The 19,315-nt window shown below is 40.0% G+C and overlaps 1 protein-coding gene across 2 annotated transcripts; it reads right to left on the reverse strand.

Annotated features, from left to right (window-relative positions):
• Window positions 1-1,238: 1,238 nt before the first annotated feature.
• LOC128694870 (uncharacterized) lies at window positions 1,239-11,505 on the reverse strand. 2 transcript variants are annotated; one of them, XM_053785219.2, is made up of 2 exons: window positions 11,374-11,505; window positions 1,239-10,177 (listed from the first exon to the last, which is right to left on the reverse strand). In XM_053785219.2, the coding sequence occupies exon 2, from the start codon at window positions 10,168-10,170 to the stop codon at window positions 6,703-6,705; it is 3,468 nt and encodes a 1,155-aa protein (XP_053641194.1). In that variant the 5' UTR covers window positions 10,171-10,177; window positions 11,374-11,505; the 3' UTR covers window positions 1,239-6,702. The 2 variants fall into 2 exon arrangements, with proteins under 2 accessions (XP_053641194.1, XP_053641192.1); XM_053785217.2 differs by lacking the exon at window positions 11,374-11,505 and adding an exon at window positions 10,835-11,278.
• Between the last annotated feature and the right edge of the window lie 7,810 nt (window positions 11,506-19,315).

Here is a 19,315-nt window from a genome sequence, read left to right on the forward strand (position 1 = left end):
AAGCAGGAGGTATATGTAATTACTAACAGGTGGGCTAGAGTGTATTGGTAATGAAGAGATGGGGCATATTGTTGTGCCATAGGGAAGATATAGGTGGGAAAAGAAATATTTGGTGAAATGGGATTTAGTTGTAAGCATATAGTTTTGGAGGGGTTGATGCATTGTCTGTCCTGATTGAGAGCACAGATAATTCACTGTTGACCTCTGCAACACCCTAATTATAGGGAGAAAGACTGTAGGAAGCCCTTGTCCTAGATAACTTCCCTAAAGGGAGGTGCCATGATGTTACCAAGCTCTTGATCCAAGAAATGGATTAATGCTTCCCTTCCTTGAATTGACCCTGATTACCTCCCATTCTCCAGGCATATGATTCATACATGTTTAGTGCTTACCCTTGATGCTGTGCTCTTGATCCAAGAAATCAGAGCTATCCTTCCCTTTCTTGATTCAAGCCTAATTACCTCTCGCTTCTATTTCTTGGGCTATGTATGACCCTTATGGGTTTAGCACTTCCCCATGAATATAAATACAGTAAACTCTTTGTCAATGAATTTTGGAAATACAGGACAAAATGTGTTGGGTCAATTTGTTCAGAAATAAAATTTGTTGGTTACGGAATGGTCTTATTGTTAATAATCACGGAAAAACAATCTTCATTCTTTCCACCACAGTATTGCCACCTGCTCTCATCATTCCCTTCAAGGGAGGTTCCTTGATGCTGGTGAGGGGCTCTTGATCTAGGGAACTGGATCTGTGTTCCACTTCCATGAATTAAGACTGAATACCATCCATTCCCCCCTCCCCCAAGTGCTGTATAATCCTACGGGTTTAGCGCTTCCCCCCTTGATTATATTAATAATGCTGTCGTTATCAGTATCAGTCTGCTACTTCCAGGACTTGCTGTACTGTACTACATTATTATTACACCCCTCTCAAGGGAGGTTCCTTGATGCCAGTAAGGGACTCTTGATCTGAGGAATTGGACCTGCCCTCCCTCAGATCAAATCAGAATGCCACCCATTACTATTGACACTATGACCCTTATGGGTTTAGTGCTCCCCCATGAATGAATAATTAAAATTTCCTAGATTCCATTAGAAAAACATCTTGCGTTCATCTTTTTAATGCATTTCAAAGAATTCACAATCTTTTTTAATTTAATGCTTGATTTGTTTATACTCTGATCATGTTTTATATTCTCATTAAAGTAATAGGCTGCAGTCGTGTGAAACTACAAATAAACAAATAATTTCTTTAATGATATTTGTAATGCAATGTATACTTACAAAAAATCCGAAATATTACATTTATAATAAACTATATATTTTGGTATTTACAAATTAACAATGATAGGATCAATTTCATCTAAACCTTTAAATTTTAACTTTAAATTACAAAAGCCCATTAGGCCAAAACAAAATGTTTCTTATTAATGCTGAAAATAAAGAGTAAGTTGGTTATAAAAATATTTTACTCGTCTACAGTATACTTTGTTGACGTCCAGCAACACAGGACGTGGTAATATCAGTTGCCCAAGTAAGTTCAAACCATGGTACTGTGCATACATCAATGCACACATACTCTATAATATTTAGGCTAGGCAAGTCTGTCTTTTAAAACAAAAATTTTACACAATTTTTTTGTGGTCAAATGTATGTTGTCCAAAAACCCTAACCACAAACTTTTTTTGTTTCTTTCATGAGGGATGCCTTAGTGTAAATTTAGTAAATCATATATTGTACAGTCTGAGATCATAGTCTTAAATGGTAAATCCTCAATTTAACAGACCTCTGAAAATCAGACAAAATCTGCTTTATTTTCAATGTTCATTACAGCATATCTTAAGTTTTGTGTACATTACTGTATTATATATATAGAGCACTACAGTGGTTTTTTCACTTGTTAACATTCAGATTACACAAATACTCAGATAATCCCCCTATCAGTCCATTAAATCAAGGCTTTACTGTACTTGGCAAGTATGAAGCTGATGTGTAGTAAATCAAGGATGTAGACAGAACACGCTGTTTTCACTTAGTGTGATAAAGCTCACACTAAGTGAAACACCATTTCAATAACTGCATGCTCAGTCGATGTCTTTGATTTAATACTTGGCAACTTTAGCACTTTACGAGGCCAAATATTACCCCTAATTTTTCAATTCTGGGAATGACCCTAGGTTGCTAAATTCATTCTACTGAAAGATCACAATTGTACAGTATAAAACTTTCCAGTTATTATACCTCTTTCTTTGTACTTGTGTACGAGTGCATAATATCCCTAAGAATAGTTTATTCAAGCAGTATTCTTATAATCTTTCTAGAGTATCCATATTTGAGGTAATTAAATTTTTCATCACTTTTATAATATATTAAATTTATCACTTTTGCAATAAGATAAAATATTTATAAAAAAAAATTATTAAACCTTTGCATAATTTTTTTTACATTTCTGAAATATTTTCAGAGACATTTTTAAAACTTATTTATTCATAATTTGTTGTACATAAAGCAAATAATGTAAAAAATAGTCTAGTCATCATTATGCACTAGTAACATCATACTGAATCTAAATGTTCCCCCAACTTCCTATTATGCACTCAAAATTTTAACAAATTCATTCATCATTCTTTGAAGAGTTAGTGCGTATATATATTGTGCTAACTCATGATTCACAATTATATTAAAAATTGGCTAAATTAACTAAGGCAGGTGTTCAACAAGGTGCACATGGATAAATGGTTAACAGGCACAATGCTGACCTCGCATTTCAGTGGAAAATGCACTAATGGAGCAAAAACCCTTTTTACTTAGACACTGTTAGTCAAAAAACGTTTGCACAATTTTTAATAAGTTTTAATACAAACTGGTCATCTAAATGACATGTAACATGAAAGCAACATGCACACTGGGAGCCATTCTCAAAGTTTGCACAGCACTGTATGACCCTGGTGGATTTTGCACTTAGTTTTGATTATAATAATCAAAGTTCACAGCATAATATCTTTCCATGATCTTGTGGTTCTGGGAACCTGGCACATCAATAATACCATCTGGGACTTGTGAATCTGGGAGCCTAGCAGTGGATATTAAGCAGTGTTATCAAACATAACTCAAGAATCACTGAAGTCATGGTCACTGAACTCACATAGTGAAGAAGTACAGTATATAAAGAATTTTACTTTACCATTTTTTGGTTGATTAAATGCATTGTAACTAATCCTACCAACTATCAAAACACTGTTTTGTCTGACATGGGAAAAGTAATAGTTCAAGTAAACAAAAGTTAATTGTACCAAAATGTTAATAAATCAGTTGGTGTAAATCCTATAACACACTACATGGCTCTCCAATGCTTATCAAAGGAAATGAACCTACCTCAACAAATTAAAATATACATGTACATTATTTGGCAGTCTAATTCCTTCCTATATGCAGTAAGCCTGGCTGCAAAAGTTCTCTCTGTCTCACTCTTGGTGACTGGAGAATCAAGCCTCCACCAGTTGAATGGCCCAAATGCATTTAGCACTTCATATAAATATAATAAAAATAACATAATTTAAGTGTACCATCAGTGCCTATCTGTCTAAGGTTTACTATACAGATACAGATAGCAATATAAGAGTTAAGTCATCTTATGCTAAATAAATACTGTACAATACTCTGCTCTCATTCTTGGTACATACAATATAATGCAACAATAATGACCAGTGGCAACTGCATGTGAAACATTACATATTTGGCTTTATTTTTGAAAATCAGGACTCTGTTAACATGACTGTGTCAACATGCTGTATTAGTGCCCCCTCAAGGAGGTACATTAATCTAAGGAATTGGTGTAGTGCTCCCCTTCCCTGGATTGAATATGAATGCCTCCAATCCCCTCAGGTGTTGCACTCCCCCACAAATATAATCTTTACAATTCAAATTACCAAAGACAGCCTGTGTCATGCCATATAACAAACAAACCTCTCAATAACCCATTAAGAGTAGGCAACTTTTAATCACAGCACTTTCAGGAAATTCTTTAGCAGCTCTAAAAGTAAAGTACAGAGGGCATGACTAAATTCTTTTACTATATAGGGACCTGTACCAAAATAAAAATAATCCTTGCCAAAGGCTAAGCAAATGTGCAATACTGTTTATTTCTAAGTGTCATGCCCTATAATGACTAATTACAATTCATTACTGTACTTAAAGTACATTTCATAAGTTGCCTTGAATTTCAAGTACAAATATTTTGTTAAATTTGTTGTTCATTTTATTAATTTAGTAATAATAAATTTAGCCTCTTTAATGCAGAGCATCTGTAGCAAAATAAAGAATTCACCAGCATATACAATACAGTACTCATATTTGAAGATCTTTTCAATGAAACTACAATATTAGCACTCACAAATATTGGACTCTCCTTAGTCAAATACAAATGGGGAGCAGTGCAACACAAATATATATTAACAGCTGCATTTATAACAAATTATCTGAATAAAGAAACTAGAAATTGCCTGCTGATTTAGTACAACATAAATCACACTGATTTTTTATCAATAAATAAATACATATACTGCTGTATATTTTCCAATGGTATATGACATTTCATTGGACTAAAGGTTTGCAAATTTGAGCAGTGCATGACCCCTGTAATATACGAATATTCACCTTTAATTTCTCAATCTTTTTTAATACAATTTGTAAAGCAATAGCATTTTAAATTAAACTAGTACAGTAATACGTACAAGTGGTACTTTAGATAATTCAGGTGTTATCAGTGATAAAAAAAGTAAGTTTCAATTATTTTATAAAGTGTACATAAGTACTGCACTAATAATAGAGATATTGTAAATGATTGTATAATCTTGAATAAAGACACTTATGTACAATTAAGGACATTTATTTAGCCCTCTATCCAAACGTAGATCTACGTTTGCACGCGTAGCGCTCCACCCTTGATTTTCTCCATAAGAAAGAATTTAAAAAAGTAGATCTACGTTCAGAGTGCTACGCGAGCAAACGTAGAGCTACGTTTTGACAGTTTAAGGGTTAAAAAAACATTTTGCTACAGATAATGTTTTTCAGTCCTAATTATGACTAATAAGCAACTTGAGGCAAAAAAGTTTCCTTTACAAGAATAAAAAGGCACAATACTATGACAAATAACCCACATGTAAGATATTGAATCTGATAATGTTTCAGTCCAAATTGGACCATTAACCCTTTCAGGGTCCACAGGCCCTCTCAGGACTTGTTCTCAGGGTCCCCCAAATTTCAAAAAAAAAATTATTTTTTCTTATGAAAAGATAAAGAATCTTTTCCCGATCATAATGACACCAAAAGTATGAAATTTGATGGAAAACCTACGGAATTATGCTCTCTTGAAGTTAGCGGTCTCGACGATGTTTACGCATCGGCGATTTTGCCCACTTTGAGCCCTATTTTCGGCCAATTCCCATGTACTAGTCGACAAATATCATAACTATTTCGCTAGAACTCCATATTTTTCTATCAAATGAGTACAATAAACCACCAATTTACCGATTTCAACTATCCAATACAGTGGTCAAAATTTAGCAATTTTGCCAATTTCACACAATTTTCAAAAGATGCCAATTTCCAAATAGGGTCCAGAATAAACAAGAAATAAATTCCTGACACTAAAATAACATTTCCTCTGTTCATTAGTCATGTCCCCAGGCCCCTCTTACATTTCTTTTGCTTTCCACTTTGAATTTTTATTCTCACAAAAAAAAATAAGATTTACTGTTATGCAGACTACTGCATTAGTGTAGAAATGGTATAAATAATATCGGCGCACTTGTAAAAGAATATTAGACTCACCAGTTGACGTGTATTGGATGCTTAGCATGATTTGTTTACTTTTGAACTTTGGTAAAAATCAAATATTTCTGCTACTTTGAGCTCAATTTCAAGGTACTTTTCATTGTAAAACCAGTCAAAATCATCTCAATTTCTGTAATATGTCTTCCATTCTATACAACGAGACCAGGAAAACTAAAATACAACAATAAATACCATACGAAAATATAGTGCGAAGTCACTGTTTTAATCCAAAAACACGGTCAAAGTTTTTTTTTCCTCATTATGCACTGTGTGCTGCAGGATTTTTTATGTACTGCACACACTGACCACATAGACCCATTCTTTCATATGTAGGCCTACCAGCTTTTTCTCACTAGATTTGAAGGCGCTAGAATTTATGCGTACTAGTACGTCATGGACACTGGTGCGTAAGCCCTACTAGTATGGCCGAAACCCTGAAAGGGTTAACTATTAACACAGATGCACAGAGGAAAGGGAGCCAAAATATATATGAGAGGGATGTGGGAATGGGAGTAATTTCCTTTAATAAATGCTCTTTACAGTACATAAATGTATTTATCCATAGCCTATTGGTATCACCCTACCATTTACAAGTCTTCTATAGTCACTTATAACAAAGGAAAATCCATTTTACAGATTAGCTGTAAGATTCACCAGATTTTGTTGCCGTTCTTTGGTACTTATCACAAACAATATTTATGTATAATATGAACAAATAAAATTACTAAATGTAAAAAGAAAAACATGTTTTTCTTGTTAGGTCACCCTGCCTCAGTGGGCAACAGCCAGTACATTAAAAAAAAAATGGATAAATAAAAACAAGTGGACAAAATTATAATGATTATAATGAAAGTATGATGAAGGCTTAATAAGGACCTGGGTACGGTGGATAAGCCAAGAGATATGCTGCTGCAGTGATGGCATCGGTAGACAAGTTGATAGGAGAGTCAGGAGGACCAGTTGAAGGAAAATGAGAGGATGACAAAGGCAGTGGTGGAGGCTGTGTTGGCGATGACGCTGGTGCAGTAACTGGGAATGGAAGAATGCTAGAAGGGTTACCCATACCTTGATTTAGCCCCGGAAGCCCTGATGTTGTTACTGTGCTGTGCATTGACACGGTTGTTGAAAAACTTTGATGAGATGTCGTAAAGGTACACACAGACGAGGAGGAAGGGTTGCAGCTTGTATCTCCACCTGTGCTACTACTCCCTAGCTTTGGAGATTGGAGCACAGAAGAAAGATCATCAAATTCATCTTCTTCCAAGTCTTTGCTGTGTGCTTTCAACAGATGAGTGCTGAGATTGCAACTACGAGTAAACCCCTTGGAACACACGTGACATACAAACCTTTTCTCTCGTTCCACGGCTTCAATTTTCTTTTTGCCCTCAGGGAGTTTTCCATGTATTTTTCTCAAGTGCTTTCGCAAGATATGTTTACTCGTAAAAGATTTATCACATATATCACATTTTATCATGCCTTCACCATCAAGTTTTGAGCCATTTTTCTCATGAAGTTTCATATGACACTCTAATCTTTGTTTGGAGAGGAATTTGTAACAAATTTTACACTGTTCTTTAGTTTTATGTACTCTCTCATGTTTATCTAGAACATTTTTTCTTGTGAACGATACAGGACAAAGAGAACATTTATAATCTGAGGTTAGCTTATGTAATTTTTTATGAGAAGCAAGTCTATCTTTACGAGAAAATTTCTTTGCACACACCTCGCAATCATAAGTTTCATTGTTATGTACAGCAAGGTGTCTCTTCAAGACATCTTTTCTAGAGAATAGTTTACCACACACTTCACATTTACTTTTATTATTCTTATGTACCTGCTCCATATGACTATCCAAGAAATCTCGTCTAACAAAAGTTTTCTCACACAATTCACATTTGAATGGTTTATCACCTAAATGTTTCTTTTTGTGAGTATCTAAATTAAACAGTGAGGAACACAGGAACCCACAGGTTTCACATTTATATTTTTTACCACCATGAACTTTTAGGTGAGCTTGAAGATATTCTTTTGTAGTGAACGATTTTGGGCACTTTGAACACTTGTGTTTTTTTTCCTGATGTTCTCGACTATGACTTAATATATGTCTACGAAGCCTAGCCTCACGACTGTAACTTGCACTACATAGCTGACAAGAAAATCGTCGTGTCCTCACGTGTGTCTTAAGATGCTGAGTATAGTGTTTGCCTTTTGCAAATGTTTTTGTACAAAAGGAGCAAGCAAAGAATGCTACTTCATCTAAACCATGTTCCTTCATATGTATTTTGTAATTTCTAATATCTTTCCCAAAATCCTTTGGGCACAAGCGACATGAGAGATCTAACCCCTTGCTTAACATGTGGGCTGCTAACCGAGATGTTTGATCAGGCTCACGTGGCTTCTGATGATATGCATATTGTTTCGTGGATTTTTCAATAACTTCACAAGATGATTTATTTCCATGTTTCAAGTCTAAAGTTGATTTGTAGTGGCTATCACCAGATCTTGCCTTATTATCAGTCACTATTAGATCCCCCTCTGGAAGATTATGTTTAATCCAGTCTTCAATACTAGCATCAGGTCTTGATGCTTGCCTGTTTTCAACATGCTCATTTTTGACATGCACACCTTCCATTGTCCCCGCATTATAATTTTTCAATGGCAAACTGTCAAGAGGTTCAGCTTTCAAGAATTTTCCATTAGCATTTTGTGGTACATCAGTTTTGTATTCACGCATCTGAATGACACTTGGCTTTCTCCGAGCTCTGCTTTTCCTTTTCTTTGCACCTATTTCAGTTTTTCTAGGAGCCAGGTCAGTTCTGTGTAGACGTGAATCAAAGTTTGTGGACACTGTGTGCAAAGGTGTTAAACATGGCACCTCACTATGCTTCTCCACCATAGTATCAATACTTGCTGATGCATGGCAAGAATATTCTCCTCCACTTGAAAAAGGCAGGTGATACTGTAGTTGATGCTTATTTCGATTTACAAGATCACGATGCACAGGCTGGTTATGAAGTGGTCCATTACCTATTTGGTTATTTATACTGAAATTATTCAGTCCATTTCCCATAGAGTAACCATTAACCACAGAAGCTTGGCTGCTTTGCATCGATATTTTTCTTGCACTCTGAGGGGATGTTAATATCGCACTCGTTGATGAAGGATCTGCATGATTTATACCAAACACTGGAGTACTGACTGAGCACACTGGCTGTGTTGTTTGTGTGACATTTCCTGGAATAGCCATAACAGGCATGTTTGAATTTATTCCAATGTGATTGCTTGTTATGGGCATTCCTGGGAGAGGCAGCTGTCCAAATGATGAGTTTAAACAGGAATTGTGGCTAGCAGGGATAGCTTGACTCATGAGATTAGAAGCAGCACTCAAAGGAGGCACTAATCCTGTGTCTGAACCTGCTGAATAATGTAAAGCAGGGCCCCCTGCGCTCATGTTGAAGCCATCTCCACCGCCTGCTAGATTTTCCGGCAACTCTAAATCTCGTGAAGTACCAAGATCATGGTGCAAACCTGATTCAGAATGTTGAGGAACACTATCTGTCATGTCATGAGTATCAGGAGGATCTAGAGCTTGTTCTGGAATTATATAATGATCTATGTCCATCTGTACAAACTCATCATTAACCTGAAACAGTCCATTTAACGAGTGTTTATGGGTACACAACTGTGATCCTGTATTCACTTTCTCTCCACATAACCAACATTCACTCACATTTAAGGTATAGTTGGTGTTAAAGTTTATGTGCCGGAGCTGAAGAACAAGTTTTCCGCTGTAACAGGTCATTCTCCCATACACTTCAGCTGATTCTAAGGGTGTTTTATGAGACGAAACAACACCCTGACTGCTATTTCCTGGACCATGAGCCATGCCACTTGCAGCTTGGTCAAATAAGGAAGTTTCTAATTCTTTATGACTTGGATCTGCTCCAGATGACAATTCAGGTTCTAAATCTTGACATGCTAACTTGGCCAAAAGACTCTGAGCAGTCTCACTGTCTCCTTTAGGTAAAGAATTAGTAAGGTCTGTCATTTGGAATATATCCCCAGCATGTAAATCATCAAATCTGTGCAAGATTGAAGACAAGCCGGGGAGATGATGAATATCATTGTACCCTCCGCTGACTGAGGAATTTCCTGTTGATTGGAGGGAGTTTAATCCCCCACTCCCAAGACCACTGGAGCCCAAACTGCTGCCATGGCCTTTTCGAGCCCCTGGGCCATCCAAGGCAAGGTCAACATCGAATCCCATTGGCCAGAGATCGCTTCCTAGAGTTGGTGTCTCAAAGCCACGGCAAGAATGACTGTTGTCTCCCATGTTGTACCTGTAAAATAAATTACTTTTAGGACTTGTTTTGCAAGGCCACTGTCATGAATATGTAAATCACACTTAGTTGTAAGATATGATAATAACAGGTACTCTATATAAAAAAGACACAAGCATGCAGACCAAAGGTACAGTTTTGTCAGTGTTTCACTCTGATGTAGAGCTGTATCAAGTCATGACTACATAAAACTTTACTTTATGTAGTCAAGACGATGCAACATCCCCCCAATGAAAAGCCAGCAGTAACAGCCTGGTTGATCAGGCTCTGATCCACCACGAGGCCTGGTCACAGACCGAGCCGCGGAGGCATTAACCCCAGGAACTCTCTCCAGGTAAAAATGATGAGAAGAGTTCAGCTCCATGGAGCTGAACTCTTCTCCAGGTTGAGAGACTGACAACCTCAAACTATTTCTACAAGGCTGATGACTGATTACATCATCTTTACCTCGTCACTTCTGCTGCCTTCAATCCATTCTCTGTGTCTGACCGAAGAAGCCTATCTCGTAGATGAAACGTTTCAACAATAAAGATACCCAACTACTGAATGTATTTTACTTATCAACATAAATGCATTGTGAAGACTTAACCCAGATAAGTATCTAAATGAACTTGTGTCACATTTTTCCCAACTCAGACAAATAATAATCTCTTTTACCTCGTCACTGTGTTGCCTTGTTCTCCTCCATTAGTGTGTTAGAGATGTGGGTGAGATGTGTCAGCTGTGCAGCAGGGATGCTGAGATGTGTCAGCTTTGGAACAGGGACGTGGGCGAGATGTGTCAGCTGTGGAGCAGGGACAGGGGCGAAATGTGTCAGCTGTGGGGCAGGGGCGAAATGTGTCAGCTGTGGGGCAGGGAGGTGGGTCAGATGTGTCAGGTGTTGGTAGAGATGTGGAAATGTGTCAGCCATGAGCAGAGATGTGGAGCTGTGTGAGAGACCTTCCACTGGTCCACCACACTGGTCCACCACACTGGTCCACACACTGGTCCACCCCAATGGTCCACCACACTGGTCCACACACTGGTCCACCCCAATGGTCCACCACACTGGTCCACCACACTGGTCCACACACTGGTCCACCACACTGGTCCACCACACTGGTCCACTGCTCAGTGTAAACACTAGACACAGTTCCCACGGGATCACAAAGCCACACCTATTTAATCTGACATTTATATTTACACGTATTTCTTACCTTACTCATCTAGTTAAAGTTACTATTTATTTTCACAGCTTCTCATTATTTGTGCAATTTAAACCACAAGTTGTTTTATTGAGTCAGCTGATGAGTGTTGTTGTTTGTGTTATTATTGTTGTTGTCGTTTTTGTTTTTGTTGTTACTATTGTTGCTGTTTTTGTTTTTTATTGTTGTATTTTTCTTGTTGTTATTACTGATATTTTTTATTGTTATTATTGTCGTTTTTGTTATTACTGTTGTATTATTCTTTTTTTGTTGTTGTTCAATGCGTATCATAAAAGTAATTAACTTGACATGCTAAAATTTATTATAATATTCTTCAAATTAAGATGTTAAAACAATCTTGTAATTCCAGTGTTCAGAAAATGCTAAGTAAACTGCAGGTGGGTTTCAACGATTTATTTGGACTGATTGCTTCTTATAATTGGATTTATTGCCATCTTTACCATGTTTTTTTGGTGAACTGGTGTATACCTGGAGTTTACCTGGAGAGAGTTCCGGGGGTCAACGCCCCCGCGGCCCGGTCTGTGACCAGGCCTCCTGGTGGATCAGAGCCTGATCAACCAAGCTGTTGCTGCTGGCTGCACGCAAACCAACGTACTAGCCACAGCCCGGCTAGTCAGGAACCGACTTTAGGTACTTGTCCAGTGCCAGCTTGAAGACTGCCAGGGGTCTGTTGGTAATCCCCCTTATGTATGCTGGGAGGCAGTTGAACAGTCTCGGGCCCCTGACACTTATTGTATGGTCTCTTAACGTGCTAGTGACACCCCTGCTTTTCATTAGGGGGATGTTGCATCGTCTGCCAAGTCTTTTGCTTTCGTAGTGAGTGATTTTCGTGTGCAAGTTCGGTACTAGTCCCTCTAGGATTTTTCAGGTGTATATAATCATGTATCTCTCCCGCCTGCGTTCCAGGGAGTACAGGTTCAGGAACTTCAAGCGCTCCCAGTTGTGGAAATTATTTTAATTTTCAGAAGCTATAGCGCCTAATAGGTGTTTGATGTGTCGATATGAGTCAAAAATGTATTTGACAATAGGATAGAACCAAGAGTTCCCTTTGCGCATGCACGGATGTGCGGGGGTATAGGTCGAGCTGGGGCACGAGGAGGCGGGAGTGTTTTGAATGTAGTGAGGAGGCTGGGAAAGCATGGAACCAGGAAATTGGCGTTCACGGCAGCCTAAGGATTAATATAGGCCTCATTTCATAATAGGAAGTGTCGTAACTGTTCCTGGTGGAGAGTGAGGGAACGTGATTTACGGGACCACCCTAATAGAGTGGTAAAATGAGTGAATAAGTGTAGGACCGAGTGACTGGCGCGTCGCCATGGACTGTGTCCCGGGGAAAATTACCCTTGGTTTAATCATCACTCATCGGTCTCAGATCTTAATGGAGTGGCCTCCAATGTGTAAAATAATTATGAGACATTAAACCGTCTTGTAAATCGTAATGTAATCAGTGATAATAACACTAAGTTAAGGAATCGTTGAAGCGATATGAACTGCCATTCTCAGAGTGTGTGTGCACATGTTTACCTCGTTGTTCTTGTCCCGAGGAAATTGAAGCTTATTGAGTCACGACTTCTAAACCGGGACAAACCTACGGATACCTCGTCCTGCTGGAATAAGAACCGTGTCGGTGTAGCAGGACATCGAAATGAGATGGTGAATGGAGGAAATAAGGAGTATCAATCACCCACCGTTAAGTAACCCTTCTAGTTATAGCAGACTGATACTGGCCAGTTAGGTATGTTGTAATTGGATAGGTTATGAGTGATCCAGCTACATCAAGTGACCACCAGAGAATATCTGGTAAGTGGTGAGATTATGTACAAGTGTTTTCCTTGATGGATATATCCATGTGTAACCTACCCCCCCCCCCTTCATTCAGTTAAACTAATATAATCTATACAGTCCACAATTAATTAGTAGCACCGTACTTGTGGGTGCTATCCAATCCATACTGGTCTCGGATAGATATGGATAAGATTGTGAGGTCGAAGGAACCACTTGGATGGATAATGAGAACCTTCAAAACTAGGGAGGCCAAGCCCATGATGACACTCTTCAGGTCACTTGTTCTATCTAGGCTGGAATATTGCTGCACTCTAACAGCACCTTTCAAGGCAGGTGAAATTGCCGACCTAGAAAATGTAACCTACCCCCCCCCCCCTTCATTCAGTTAAACTAATATAATCTATACGGTGAAAAGCTCTGTTCCACAAGGCACAGTACTAGCTCCCATCTTGTTCCTCATCCTCATATCCGACATAGACAAGGATGTCAGCCACAGCACCGTGTCTTCCTTTGCAGATGACACCCGAATCTGCATGACAGTGTCTTCCATTGCAGACACTGCAAGGCTCCAGGCGGACATCAACCAAATCTTTCAGTGGGCTGCAGAAAACAATATGAAGTTCAACGATGAGAAATTTCAATTACTCAGATATGGTAAACATGAGGAAATTAAATCTTCATCAGAGTACAAAACAAATTCTGGCCACAAAATAGAGCGAAACACCAACGTCAAAGACCTGGGAGTGATTATGTCGGAGGATCTCACCTTCAAGGACCATAACATTGTATCAATCGCATCTGCTAGAAAAATGACAGGATGGATAATGAGAACCTTCAAAACTAGGGAGGCCAAGCCCATGATGACACTCTTCAGGTCACTTGTTCTATCTAGGCTGGAATATTGCTGCACTCTAACAGCACCTTTCAAGGCAGGTGAAATTGCCGACCTAGAAAATGTACAGAGAACTTTCACGGCGCGCATAACGGAGATAAAACACCTCAATTACTGGGAGCGCTTGAGGTTTCTAAACCTGTATTCCCTGGAACGCAGGAGGGAGAGATACATGATTATATACACCTGGAAAATCCTAGAGGGACTAGTACCGAACTTGCACACGAAAATCACTCACTACGAAAGCAAAAGACTTGGCAGACGATGCACCATCCCCCCAATGAAAAGCAGGGGTGTCACTAGCACGTTAAGAGACCATACAATAAGTGTCAGGGGCCCGAGACTGTTCAACTGCCTCCCAGCACACATAAGGGGGATTACCAACAGACCCCTGGCAGTCTTCAAGCTGGCACTGGACAAGCACCTAAAGTCAGTTCCTGATCAGCCGGGCTGTGGCTCGTACGTTGGTTTGCGTGCAGCCAACAGCAACAGCCTGGTTGATCAGGTGCTGATCCACCAGGAGGCCTGGTCACAGACCGGGCCGCAGGGGCATTGACCCCCGAAACTCTCTCCAGGTAAACTCCAGGTATACAGTCCACAATTAATTAGTAGCACCGTACTTGTGGGTGCTATCCAATCCATACTGGTCTCGGATAGATATGGATAAGATTGTGAGGTCGAAGGAACCACTTGGATGGATAATGAGAACCTTCAAAACTAGGGAGGCCAAGCCCATGATGACACTCTTCAGGTCACTTGTTCTATCTAGGCTGGAATATTGCTGCACTCTAACAGCACCTTTCAAGGCAGGTGAAATTGCCGACCTAGAAAATGTACAGAGAACTTTCACGGCGCGCATAACGGAGATAAAACACCTCAATTACTGGGAGCGCTTGAGGTTTCTAAACCTGTATTCCCTGGAACGCAGGAGGGAGAGATACATGATTATATACACCTGGAAAATCCTAGAGGGACTAGTACCGAACTTGCACACGAAAATCACTCACTACGAAAGCAAAAGACTTGGCAGACGATGCACCATCCCCCCAATGAAAAGCAGGGGTGTCACTAGCACGTTAAGAGACCATACAATAAGTGTCAGGGGCCCGAGACTGTTCAACTGCCTCCCAGCACACATAAGGGGGATTACCAACAGACCCCTGGCAGTCTTCAAGCTGGCACTGGACAAGCACCTAAAGTCAGTTCCTGATCAGCCGGGCTGTGGCTCGTACGTTGGTTTGCGTGCAGCCAGCAGCAACAGCCTGGTTGATCAGGTGCTGATCCACCAGGAGGCCTGGTCACAGACCGGGCCGCGGGGGCATTGACCCCCGAAACTCTCTCCAGGTAAACTCCAGGTAAAACAGTCCACAATTAATTAGTAGCACCGTACTTGTGGGTGCTATCCAATCCATACTGGTCTCGGATAGATATGGATAAGATTGTGAGGTCGAAGGAACCACTTGGATGGATAATGAGAACCTTCAAAACTAGGGAGGCCAAGCCCATGATGACACTCTTCAGGTCACTTGTTCTATCTAGGCTGGAATATTGCTGCACTCTAACAGCACCTTTCAAGGCAGGTGAAATTGCCGACCTAGAAAATGTACAGAGAACTTTCACGGCGCGCATAACGGAGATAAAACACCTCAATTACTGGGAGCGCTTGAGGTTTCTAAACCTGTATTCCCTGGAACGCAGGAGGGAGAGATACATGATTATATACACCTGGAAAATCCTAGAGGGACTAGTACCGAACTTGCACATGAAAATCACTCACTACGAAAGCAAAAGACTTGGCAGACGATGCACCATCCCCCCAATGAAAAGCAGGGGTGTCACTAGCACGTTAAGAGACCATACAATAAGTGTCAGGGGCCCGAGACTGTTCAACTGCCTCCCAGCACACATAAGGGAGATTACCAACAGACCCCTGGCAGTCTTCAAGCTGGCGCTAGACAAGCACCTAAAGTCAGTTCCTGATCAGCCGGGCTGTGGCTCGTACGTTGGTTTGCGTGCAGCCAGCAGCAACAGCCTGGTTGATCAGGGGCTGATCCACCAGGAGGCCTGGTCACAGACCGGGCCGCGGGGGCGTTGACCCCCGAAACTCTCTCCAGGTAAACTCCAGGTAAACTTGCCGTGACCAGGGGTGGTTAAGTTTTCTCACATGTCTACACGGGGTGACTACGGTAAACAATATGGTTGTCTCCCAATGAGTTTACATGTAAGCATGTAATGTTGAGGTACATAAAGGTAATCACCCTATAAAATTTTCCACATCTGCCCGCTGGTCCTTCCTGAACCGGATGCAATCAGTGAAAAAATTAATTGAATTAATTACTTAATAATTAAGTGACTGATTGAAGGAAGTGGGTATAGGGTACACAAGTTTAATCGATCGTGTGGTGGATGATAATTAGCCCAATTAATTGCTAGCACATGTGTGGCTAGGATTTATACAAAAGTAAAGTGCAAGAATTACTCTTATAAGGCGCCTACTTAAGTTGTATAATCAGTGATTAATAATTCTCTAACCATGACTGGATCTGATGGAGTTAATGTGGCTGACAAGTCCGTGAATTTTAGAGTAATGAAAGCATCATTACAGGCTATTAAAGACCATGTGACGAAGGCATTTTATTTAATGAATCAAAGAACCGTGAACCCTAATGGATTAAAGTTATATTTAGATGCTTTAGAGAGTAGATTTGATTGGTACAAATTGTGGTTTAAAGACTGTGAAGGAGATCTGCTGGAGAATTGTGTAGATGGAATGGAAATGAATGTTTTAATTAATCAACATTACGAATTGGAAGAAAAACTGTCTTGTAAAAGTAAGGCTTTGAATAAATTAAAGGGTGTAAGCCAGGCAGTTGATCAACCTATTAATGCAAAGGGTGTGTTTGCCAAAACCTCCAGAGTACGGTCTGGAGGAAATCAGACTAGATCGGCAAGAATTAATTGTTCAATTGCAGACCAGTCAGCCAAACAGTTCTAAGGATATAACACATAATGACTCTGAAGTATCTGTCAAGTCTCAAAAGGGATAAATAATCCCAGTGGTAATAATTTTAATTAAGAGTTAAATAGGCACATATCAAGTGACAGGAATCAGTAATAGTGGTTCCTCACATCGAGGTAAGAGGAATAAGTACCTCAGTAAGGGTAACCCAGTTAATAAGAGGTCAGGCAAGGAAAAGAGAGACTGTCTCTTCTGCAAGGGTACTCATTTCACTAAAAATTGTAATGCCTATAATTCATGGGATATTAAAGTGGAAAGAATGAAAGAACTTGACAGATTTATCAGATGTCTAGACAATCATAATGTAAAGGATTGTCATACCAAATTGAACAGTTGCTATCAATGCAACAAGGGAAGTGTTGTGATAGAAACACAGGCCTTATCTCTAGGCTTTATTGAACATAGAATCTTCATAGTACTTCTGCAACAACAAAATATAATGACTAGTACATCTAATAATGGCTTCTACAGGGATGGTGATGTCTTGCATATGTCAAGAGAAAAGTTATAACTACAGGCCACATATTTAAACTCACCATGTAATCTGCATCACTGATAAATGGATATAGTAGGAGAGAATCACACACCATGTGTTGGCGCCCATGACACACACCAAACTGTTGTTGTTGTTAAGGGTCCCAAGAGGTGGTGCAGTATTATCCTGCTGCTGCTCCCCACAGGACCAGTATCACTACAATCTCCCCCTTCTAAAATATCAGAGACAGTAATCTCCCAAACTGTTAGGTGGGCGACGTACACGTCCCGACCTTCGTAGCCCTTGAGCCTCTTCACCAGGTTCGATATTTTTCAGTGGGGTTTGATTAACTGCTGGAGCAGAATCCTCTATTTCCATAGGGGTAGTCTCAAGGGGCTTTCCAGGAGAAAACGAAGCATCTTTCACATCTATTGGTGTATCTTGAGATTCCACACTAATAGGGATTTCAACTGGGGCTAAATGTCTTGTAGATACTGTAGTCTCTTCACCATTTTGGTAGTGAATGTGGGCGTAATGTGGATTAGCTTGCAGGAGCTCTACCTCTTCCACTAAAGGATCCGTCTTGTTCATCCTACGGTGACTCTTCAGGGGAACGGGTCCAGGATGACATAACCAAGTGGGCACGGAGGCTCCCATAGAGGAACGACGTGAATAGTTGAGGAGTCTTTCATGAGGGGTTGCATTAGTAGCTGTGCACAGCAGTGATCTAATAGAGTGAAGAGCATCAGGTAGGACAGTTTGCCAGTGTTGAACAGGTAGATTGCGCGACTTCAATGTCATTGTAACTGCCTTCCATATAGTACCATTGAACCGCTCCACTTGACCATTGCCTTGAGGGTTGTAGCTTGTTGTTCTGCTGCAGGCAATACCTTTGCTAGCCAAAAACTCCTGAAGTTCGTTACTCATGAACGAGGATCCCCTGTCTGAATGGATATAAGCTGGCATACCAAAAATAGAGAACAACTGTGAAAGACAACTAATAACAGTTGAAGCAGCCATATTTGCACAGGGGAATACAAAGGGAAACCTTGAATATTCATCTACCATGTTAAGGAAATACCTATTCTGATTTGTGCTTGGTAGAGGTCCTTTGAAATCTATATTCAATCTTTCGAAAGGCTGGGTGGATTTTATGAGATGAGTCTTCTCTGGCTGATGAAAGTTTGGCTTGCACTCTGCACATACTCTGCATGCTCTGATCACTTGTCGCACATCTTCCACTGAGTAGGGCATGTTCTTTGATTTGACAAAATGGTACAGGCGTGTAACTCCTGGGTGACACAAAGCCTTGTGGAGAGCTGAGAGTGATTGCAAATCATGACATGCTGCTCCACAGTGGGACCTAGAGAATGCATCAGGTGAGATGTTCTCTTGACCCGGTCGGTACAGAATATCAAAGTCATAACACGATAGTTCCATCCTCCAGCGTAATATCTTGTCGTTCTTTATCCTACTTTTGTGCTTCTTGTCGAACATATACATCACGGACCGTTGGTCAGTCCTTATGGTGAAATGTCTACCAGTTAAATAATGCCTCCAGTGGCGAACTGCTTCTATGATGGCCTGGGCTTCCTTTTCTACAGCAGCATAACATTTCTCTGATCCTTGAAAAGTTCTCGAAAAGAAGGCTACTGGTCGTCCTGCCTGAGATAAGACTGCAGCAATGGCAATGTCAGATGCATCCGTTTCCACTTCGAATGGTAGGGACTCATCAATGGCTTGAACTACTGAGTTTTCAATG

Source organism: Cherax quadricarinatus, chromosome 45 (assembly GCF_038502225.1).
Source record: "Cherax quadricarinatus isolate ZL_2023a chromosome 45, ASM3850222v1, whole genome shotgun sequence".
Lineage (NCBI taxonomy): Eukaryota > Metazoa > Arthropoda > Malacostraca > Decapoda > Parastacidae > Cherax > Cherax quadricarinatus.